The sequence below is a fragment of the Amblyomma mixtum genome, chromosome 8 (genome assembly GCF_055824585.1).
Source record: "Amblyomma mixtum isolate Tamu chromosome 8, ASM5582458v1, whole genome shotgun sequence".
NCBI lineage: Eukaryota > Metazoa > Arthropoda > Arachnida > Ixodida > Ixodidae > Amblyomma > Amblyomma mixtum.
Genome location: NC_143019.1, coordinates 24,477,780 through 24,487,758, shown reverse-complemented (window position 1 = coordinate 24,487,758; position 9,979 = coordinate 24,477,780). Strand labels below are relative to the sequence as shown.

General features: G+C 46.1%; 1 protein-coding gene across 1 annotated transcript in view; it reads left to right on the top strand.

The window, feature by feature from the left end:
• Positions 1 to 4,785: 4,785 nt before the first annotated feature.
• LOC149331728 (endochitinase-like) overlaps positions 4,786 to 9,979 on the top strand; it is a 16,313-nt gene continuing 11,119 nt past the window's right edge. Inside the window, exons 1-2 of the mRNA XM_089557403.1 lie at positions 4,786 to 4,941; positions 5,778 to 5,855. Coding sequence (XP_089413529.1) covers positions 4,786 to 4,941; positions 5,778 to 5,855 — 234 coding nt within the window. The remainder of the gene's footprint in view (positions 4,942 to 5,777; positions 5,856 to 9,979) is intronic.

Sequence of the window (9,979 nt, the reverse complement as noted above, 5' to 3'; positions counted from 1 at the left end):
GTTCGCGCAAGGCAGCAAGAAACGGGTGTTATCATTTGTGTTCGTGACGCGAGAAGCAACCGGACTAATCTTGATTGATCACAGCCATGCCGAGCTGCATCTACATGTTTCCAGATTACTCTAGATGACCTCGACTTGTTATCTCGAAGTTTCCTTGCCGGCTTTAAGTTGAACGATGCCGCGAGCAGCGGGCATTCGTAGTTAGACGACTGACGAGCACGTTTGTTGCTTGCGCCGCCGGGTGATTCAGTTCTTTTGCGGGCGCAAGTCAGCCCAAATAAAGAGCTTCGTTTGCAAGCCTTGTTGCTGTATTCCTGACCGCTGGACTGCCGTCACTACAACGTGACAATATGGTCGGCTGTATTACTTCCTGCGCCAAAATAAACTACTTCATAGAAATTAGTATGGTTTCACGCATGGCCGCAGTTCTGTTCAGGCTCTTTATCATTTGCGGGAGTTCTCACAAAGTTATAAACAAAAAACAAACCCGTGGTTATAATTTCTCTGGACTTCAGAGGAGCATTTGCTAGTGTTCGGCACCCTCTGGTTTTACATTTTTTACGACAACGTCGTTGTCCTCGAAATCTATATTCCCTTCTGGAGTCTTTCCTTCATAACCGCCATTTGACCTATCAATCTCCTTCGTGTACTCTTTCTGTGCCTTCTTCCCTCGGCAGTCCGCAGGGTTCACCACTTTCGCCATTACTTTGGAACATTTTGCTATATGATCTCCTAAACCTTCCTGTCCCCTCACCTATCCACATTCAGGCATATGCAGATGACACCATTATACTCATCCCTGGCAAAATTTACCGCGAGCTGTCAACGCTGGGCTGAAACGTTTTAACTTTAATCCAAAACAGGTGTACCACATCCCGCGTTCAGTTAAACCCAAAAAAGTGTTATGTTTTGTTTTTTTAATGGAGTCCCGGCGTTACACAAGTGTCAGCCGACTATTCGCTTAGACACCGTCTCAAGTGTGAACCGAGTATTAAATAATTAGGTGTTTTCTTTGACTCTCACTTAAGCTTTATTTCTTATGTTAATTATTTGCAAATGAAAATTCTTGCATCTATCACCAAGCTTCTAAATTGGTTTCATTCCCATTTTCGTGTTTCTCCTTCTCATATGCGCCAAATTTATCATCAGGTTATTCTTCCTACAATTACCTATGCTGCCCCAGCTTGGTGGTTTCATTGCCCCCTTTCTCGGCTGAGAGATCGTGTTTTATCGCTTCAACGAATTCCCCTTCTGGCTCTTACTGGTGCCTATAATACTACGCGAACCGCTGCTCTTCATCTTCTTGCAAACGTTCTCCCTTTGCCTATTTATCTAGACCAGTTATGCACAGAGTTTATGCTTTTCACGTTATGTCAATCTGTAGTGTACGGCAATACCTTTTACGACCCCTCACAAATTCAACCTTTATTTGATCCCTGGTCCGACTATCCCTCATTGAAATTCAAATTTTCTTTTGTTCAACTTAGTTCTCAAGAAGCTGTATTCTTTTCTTGTCAACGTGCCCTGCATATTTACACTGATGGGTCTTTCACTCCTCGCTCAGCTGCTGCTGCATTTGTTGTTCTTAGCTCAAGACAAAATATTGTATACGTTCATCGTCTCTCTTTAGAACCACACTCTTGTAGCTTGTAGCCTTTCATTCTGCTGTTGTTTATGCTATTCACAACCCTCCCTCTACGTCTGTTCATTTTTACACTGATTCTCTATCTCTGCTTTCTGCCCTGTCTTCAGTTACTTCTAACAATCCGACTATTACTGCCATTAAGAAAGATCTCTATCGTTTGTCTTGTCGCAGAGTGGTCGCAGAATGGTCGGAAAAACGTCGGATTTGTGTCAAATTAGATGGAGAAGTGTGTAATTAAGCGTAATTAACACTTAAGATCCCCGGAAAATGTACAATTTGGGTATCGATATAGCCACGGGAACGGTGTGACGTCACATCCCCCGGAAGTCCTCATGGCATAGTCTCCTCGGCTTTCGCATCTCAACACTTTATTTGCCAAAGTGTCCTCGCAATTTTTAAGACAATCAAAGACGCATATAATTTAGAGAGGGAGAACTTACTCTGGTACGGCTACACTCTGTCCAGGAGAGCTGTTTCTCCAACAGACATTGAGAAACAGAATGTTACACTTGCTTTGCGGGTGTTCAGTGAGTGCGCACCGAACGCACTTCGGGTGCCTGGAGCCAAGCACAAGCTCAAACACCACGAAGAAACCGCCGGTTTCAAGTTGTCAACGTCAAAACTCCTTTGAAAGGACTGAGACTAAGGGATGAATATATCGAAAACCCTTCTCCGTTCGACTGGAGGCTTGCCTTTTTGAGCGATTTCTTGGACTGATTGGAGGGATTGAAGGTAAGGCGGGCGGATGCATGTAAGTTGTCTTATGAAACTCACGGCGCTCTGATCCAGACGACTCAAGCATTTATTGAAATTGCAAGATACTGCTTTGAGGAGCTCAAGATGTCCTTTGTGCTTCTTGGGAAGTTCCAGACCGACCTTCTAGAAGACCGCTTTGGATGTTCCCGACAACTGGCTGGTTTGCAATATCATTTGTCCATAAGGCAAATCTATAAATGTGAGACCAAGATTCGACTACGGAGCACACTTCCACAAATGAGCGCCGTATGTGCGATCAACAACGAGGGAAATAAAAATTGGGAAGGGCTGCAAACGCAAGCAGCCGTTTTGTTTGTGCGTTTTGTTTGCGAAAATACTACTCGAGCCTATAAATGTGCAAATTTATAACATCCTTCTAGCGCTAAGCCGTGGGCTCTGTCCACATTGTTTTCAACGACATTTTCCCCCAAGATGCAAAACTTTTACCACCTCGTATTCTAAATGGAGTGTCAGAAGATCATTTAAGGACCCTACGTGTGGGAACATTCTGTTCACGTTTACACTGGTCCTTTTCACTACGCCTTCCAGATTTCACCCCTGTTTTTCAAGCATAGTTTCTGGCAGTAGTACTTGCTTTAAACAATCTATTTCCGCAGTGGCAATCATTGTCGATTATTTATATTTGTGTCCGTCCCTCGCTTCGCATGTTGACTCTACCACTTTTAAGCACATTCTTATCCCTGCTTCCTGCACATTTGAACGTTGCTCGTTTGATATGGGTCATAGCAGTCTGGCCGTGAATGAGATCGCTGATATACTCGCGAAGGCTTATCCTCCCGGCTACAGCGTATGTCACAGCAACTAGGTTTCGGCGACGTGCGTTACTAAGCGAGCAAGATGCAGCCCTTTTAACATCGGCGGAATATCAACATCTGAGATATTGCTGGAGCAGAAAAGTTTGTCGACCTCGGCAGCTTGAAGTATCTCTGACGAGGTTGCGCTGTCTTATCCCTCCTCTAAATTTATATATCTCTACACAGGTCTGGATTGGCGCTATCTCCCCTCTGTGCATTTTGGCGTGAGCCTGAATCTCTCGATCATTTTTGGCTCCATTGTCGCCGTTTCACCTCTGTGAGAAGATGACTGCTGTAGTTGCGTGCAAATATGCTACGGATCACTAACAGTTCAGGCCGGGTAAATCACGGCGTACCGTGACACTGCGCGAGCTGGCGTGAAACGACCGCAAACATGGCGCGTTTGCCGCGACGACGCTCGCGCCGTCTGGTAGCGCGCCCTCAATAAATACCTCCTATTCCCTTTCAGTCCCTGCCCTACTTGAGGGAGAATCTACCGGTGTTGCTCTCCGTCGTGCTTTTTTTTTTTTGCCTTTAATATGTACAGGTGAATAGTAACCTCCGCATCCCGATTCTTGGTCGATCTCCCAGTGTATGTGCCATCTTTTAAAGGCTAATAGCAACAACAACGACAAAAAGGGAGAGGGAAAGCCCTTTAATGAATAAAAACAACTGGCTCTCTAGGTCAGTGGACACCTCAATCGCGCTTTCAGGTGCGTGGCGGTGACGTGCACCTGAAAAACAAAGAAACTGCGCTTTCGAACAATATTTCGTGCTTAGCAATGCTAAACCGCCAGCAGTTTTTTCTCTTCAGCAACACTGTTGAAGAAGCACACGAGAGGTAATTCTTCATTTGCAACTCTAAAAATAAAACTGAACTCGTGCTCTTACTGTTCACCGTGCATCAAAACCAACAATAGCCCGCGAAAAGTTTAAAAGATTTCGAAAAGCATTGCTGTATTAACGCTACCATTATCGCTCATATTTCAGAAGCATAAATGAATCAAAAGAAGACCTTTGTGAGTCGTTGTTGTTGTTGTTGTAGCCGACAGAATGGGTCGTGTGGTGAAATTGAGCCCATAGATCACTTTTTCCTCTTCTGCCGGCGGTTCGCTGCTCTCTGCAGAATTTACTTGGAAATCTCGCTCGCTAGAGTAGGGCTTCCTCTATCTATTCCGATTCTCCATCTCCTTTAGGCTACCGCCAAGGGATATGAGCTGAAACCAGTGTTGCGATTATAGTCACGACTATGTAATTACATCGGGTAGATTCCTCTGCTAAAATGTGAATTCACTACTTTTTCTTTTCCGCATTTTTTATTTTATACAAATTCTAGCTTTAAGTCCCAAAAATATCCAAATATTCCATTGCTTGCACATGAGTGCGTTTGTATCCGCTATGCACCGAGGCCAACCCCCGACCGTGGGTATGTGCCATTAAGCCTGAGGACATCATCATCATCACCACCAACGCTCAGAAGAAGCCCGTACCGCGTGCGGCTAGGAACCAGCGAAGCCCACTCCGAACCCTCGTAAACGCGAGCACGCCCTAACCAGTGCTGGTGCCGCAATGAAGCTGGAAGCAGTGATGGGAGGTTCCCAACAGGCGCTGGTCGAATCCTCCGAGCAGAACCAGTGCCCCAGCCGTCCGACCCTGCACCGCCTGGGCAGCCACAAACGCACCGTGATTGTCTTCTGCGTGGCGGCGGCGGTGCTGGCATTTCAGGTGAGTTCACCTGCACTGAGGATTGCCTTGATGTAGGGAGAAAGAACCACGGGCAATTACGGCCATGCAGCCTACGCGAGCCAAGCTCTCCTTGGATCGCGTAGGCTGCTTGAAAGGGGGATAGTCACCTCCCTGCATTGTCACGCTAGCAGGGTCACGACCCAGTGGGCAATAAGCTCCCTGGGATGTTCTGTGGACGTTTTGGATATCCATGGGACGTCCGAGGGAGTTTCGATTACCATTGGGGAGCATTGGCGGACGCCATTGGCTGGAAAGGGGTCCTTTAAAGGGGAAAAAACGTTTCGTAGTATGGTATCCGACTAGAGCGAGCGCATATCAGGACCACGAGAGTGAAATAGCTAAGATGAGGTGGAGTGTATTTGCCAGGTAATCTGAGATATTGAATAGCAAGTTGCAAGTACCCTCAAAGATAAATTGCTTCCAGTAGTCACTATAGTCTGATACAACTCAAGAACGCGGCGGCTTTTCCCCGTCAAAGGACCCCCTTTGCAGCCAATGGCGTCGGCCGATTCTTATGCACCTGCTAGCGTGAAAATGCAGGGAGCGGAGCGACAACGCAGAGAAGGGATCTATCCCCGACTACAGAAGTGAGTGATTTTCCCCTTTCATCTACCACTCCCTGTTTTGTCACACTAGCAGGGTCACGAGAATAGGCGGATGCCATTAGCTGGAAGGAGGTTCTTTGATGGTGAAAAGCCGCTGTGTGTACAGTTCAACGCGTAGCACGTACAGGTGGAACTTAAATTCACACGCTTGTTTCGCTGATGCTTCTGTGTGAGAGCTGCTTGACTCCGGTCTCTATTTTTTTTACGCAGGTGGCGTTGGTCCTGGCGTTATTCCGTCCGACCAAGATGACCGCGGACGAGGTGATTTCTTTCAAGAGCCTCCTTGAAGTGAGTACAAAAAAAAATATTGTTGACACGCTTTGCTCTCTGAGCGTTGGTCCCAAATGCTACAACTTGCCTATTTCACCTCCAGTCTGACGGTGATCAGCAGTTTTCAATCAATATAGCTGCTATGCTTCGTTTAGAGGCTCTGGCCTCGTCCATTGCTAAACTTAATCGGCAAAATGATCGATTAGCTACCTGTGCAGAGTTACAAGCGCAATGCAAAGAAAACAATGAGCTTAACTACGCCTATTATGTGACATGGCAGCTCTTCACTGCACGTCATCGATGTTTTGCGACGTAAGCCGTATCGGGTACCGAAAGTTTCAGTCGGTTTGAGGAGGCAGAACAATTTGCTGCCATTTTTAATCGGGAGAGACCTTGGGTTCTAGTGGAGGCATTGCCTACTACGACTAGCATGCACTCGCACGATATTTGTGCAGCCGGATCACAAGTCACCGTTTCCAGGATTAACAGTAATCCATTTAGAAGGAAAATCCCCCCACGCTCACAGTCGTCCAGGTTGGTCTGTCATCGGGCACTGTAACATGCAGCTGCAAATATATAGCTCATGCTTGTGTCTTCAGCGATCAAACAAACAAACTTGATGTATCAAACAAGCTTTTCCGGGATTGCGGCTTCATTGGCGTCGGTAACTGAGCATCCTGCAATATCACTGCATCACGTGACTACCCTTTTCATTGTCAGTAACTTTCTCTCTAGCCGATCAGCGTTCAGTTTTTCCCCATAAGGTCACGTGGCTCCCTCTTGTGACCATTAACAGCCCAAACTCTTGTTGTGTAGAGAACTGGCAGCCTTTTGCTGTCGCTTCCACTGTTACTTGTGTTTTTATTTTATTTGAGCGGGCTGTACCGCTCAGGTGGTATCAGGGTCAAGTTGGCTCACTTTTAGGGCACAGAAGTGGTAAACAGCACCACCCTTTGGTCATGGTCTCTGACAGCGACAGTCGAACCCTCTTAATCGACTTCTTATTGGTTGGTTAGTTGGGCCCTAAGGAAGGCTTGGTAAAGAATTAGCGCAATTTATCCTGGCCATGTATGCTGCACAAACGTGTATGTATGTATGTATGTATGTGTGTGTGTGTGTGTGTGTGTATGTATGTATGTATGTATGTATGTATGTATGTATGTATGTGTGTGTGTGTATGTATGTATGTATGTATGTATGTATGTATGTATGTGTGTGTGTGTGTATGTATGTATGTATGTATGTATGTATGTATGTATGTATGTATGTATGTATGTATGTATGTATGTATGTATGTATGTATGTATGTATGTATGTATGTATGTATGTATGTATGTATAGACTCAGACGGGCACCCCTGTGGTGATCACGTCTGAAATTGACACCTTAAACATATTTCTTCTGACAAGTAACGAAAAAGTGACAGGGTTAAGTGGGACACCTGATAATTCTCACACGGGAAGTTCTATAAGCCACATTGAGTAAATTGTGATTCAGCTCGATGGGAATTGACGGCTTTCAATTAACAGTGAAATCAATTAAAACAAACTAAATGCTTAGAGGTTCGTGAATGGCCATGGCAATCACAAGGACTACTGAGAAAACCCTCACAGTCGCAAGAAGCTGAGAAAACAAGGTGTGAAGACCCGAAATAACAATGCAAATGATTTTGTTTTGATTAAAAAACAATCAACCTTATTCGGCTGTCCGAATGACAGCTATCCCCTGACTATCAGATGTAAATAAGCAAACGCCGCTTTGGTTTGGTTCATTGAGGTTAAACTTCCCAAAGCGACTCATGCTATGAGGGACGCCGTAGTGAAGGGCTCCGGAAATTTCGACTATATGGGGTTCTTCAACGTGCACTGACATCGCAAAGCTCATGTTCGCCTCTATCGAAATTCGACCACCGCGGCCAGGATCGAACCCGCGTCTTTTAAGGTGAAAGCCTTTAATGCCTCATTGTTGTCGACAGAAGGTTGTCAGCAGAGGTGTCACGCTTTTCTAGTCAGACCAGAAAAAAAATCTTTTTGCACGAAAAATCTTATTCCGCAGCCGAGCGTGCTAATGGCTACGCTACTTCCTGCCAACGCATATGTACTTCTTGTCTAGGACGCTGGAGAGTGTTTGCAGAAAGGCGTCGAATCAGGCGGATGCCTACCAAATGCTCTCCAGCATTTAAGATTCACAAACAGCTGTGTACTTAATTAACATCTTAACCACACATCAGTGACACAAGCAGCAACACCGCGCTAAAGGCTTCCGCCTCCCCGCACTTTAGGTCAACAAAGTGCCCCCCTGAATTTTTTTTTTGGGGGGGGGGGGGTCAGCAGCCGGGCGCCATATACACTGAGCCACCGCGGCGGTTTCCAAATGCCGCTTTCATTCTGCGTCGTGTACCAGAGTTTTTTTTTTTTTTTTAAGATTAAAGATAGATGGCTTCTGTAGCGAAACAATGAATGCTACCGAAACTCAGTGCGCATCGTCGTCCATAGGCGCTCCGCAATCGCTCTCGGTGGATTGTGCGAAATTGAGGTGTTTGAATAACGTTTTCCTACCAACCTCCAATTAACAACAGGCCTGACTATTCAGTATGCGAGTTTAGGCTTATGGCTTCATTCGTGTTTTTGCCGCATGATGATAATGATAATCATTTGATGCCGCTGCGTCTAGTGCCATCTGCGGGATCACATGCTGACTATTTAATGATAATCGTGGCCTCCGAGATTAATCCCGAGATCACGAGCGCCGTGGGTGATCTCGGAGGTCATGTGATAACTGAAATTCGCCCTATGGCAGCGATGCCTCTGGATAGACCTCGAAAACTTCGATATCGTATCCGATCTGCGTATAGCGCTCCGTGATACTTCGGCCCAATCCATGCACGATAACCAATTAATAAACGAAGCTTGTCGTGTAATGTTCGTAGCGCGACACGTAGACGTAATGTTGTCTTGGTGTCCCTCATTCTGAATGCATTCGGTCGGTTCTGCGCAGGATGTCGATTCACTGACCGGCTCAAGCGGCGATATAGACTAAATGGCCCCCTGCAGTGAAGCCCTCGAAGAAAAGCCGGAGCTTATACAATTCTGCGTAGAATGGATTTCGCTCGCCATTTTCGATCGCCTCGCATCTGCAATGAAAAAAGATATCCAGCGCTGAACCTTGTTCCGGGCAAAAACAAAAGAAAAAAACGTTATGCAGGAATTTACCGTGAATACATGAGTGCGTACCTGAAACTTCAATGCCGTGTCTGTCTGCATACCACCTTTGAAAGAAAAAAAAAGGATGTTGCCTGACGTGGGCGTCGGGTTCTGCCTTTCTCTTTCAAGCAAGGCGTGAATCCTGTATGGCGTCGCATGTGGGTGGTGCAGTGGCAACGGCGCATGCGCAAGAAATCTCCGTGCATTCGTCTTGGTTCTGCGCACACTGACCGGTCCCAACATGTTATTTGCCCGTTGGTCTGTAGCTTTCAGAGCGTTCTTCTTAGAGGAGAAGGCGTTGCAAGTAAACGCTTACCCGTGGGCTGCTGAAACAATGAGAAAACAAGGGTTTGTGGTTGAAAAACGGTGTACAGCACTTAAAACCGAGTGAGCCAGCTATCTCAACGTATTTAAGCTCAGAATAGAGCGCTCATAGAGCTGCCACCACCTTGCGTATTCGTATGTCTTCCAGTTTGTGCGACATTCGGTTGCCCAACAGTGAATCCACCCCTCTATCCACATCTACGACCTTCCAAATATGTTCCTGACCGCACTTCCACCTTAATCCGTGTTCCGTTATCATTTTCTGGAACGCTTAAACGTGTGGTCGCGTTGAGTCGCCGCCCCCTACACCCAAGTTGCACAGCGCACCCACAAACATTTGTCAACTCCGCACCTGCATGCCTTCCATGAAGGAAAAACAAAGTAAAATATTTGACAGGACTCTGCATCTTTCAGTTAGTAGCGTCACAGCGAACCACGGTGCAGCGAACGCGGAATCTAGGGCTGTACTGGTTGAATTTCGCGGGCTTACTTTCGCAGTCCAAGAACGCGAGCTTGTTGCGCCATCTAGCAGGAAAACAAAAAACTGCATGCTAAAACAATGAAGTATTTTGGCTTGAGAGAGGCATTAAGAAAAAAATATCGGTCATAAATAAC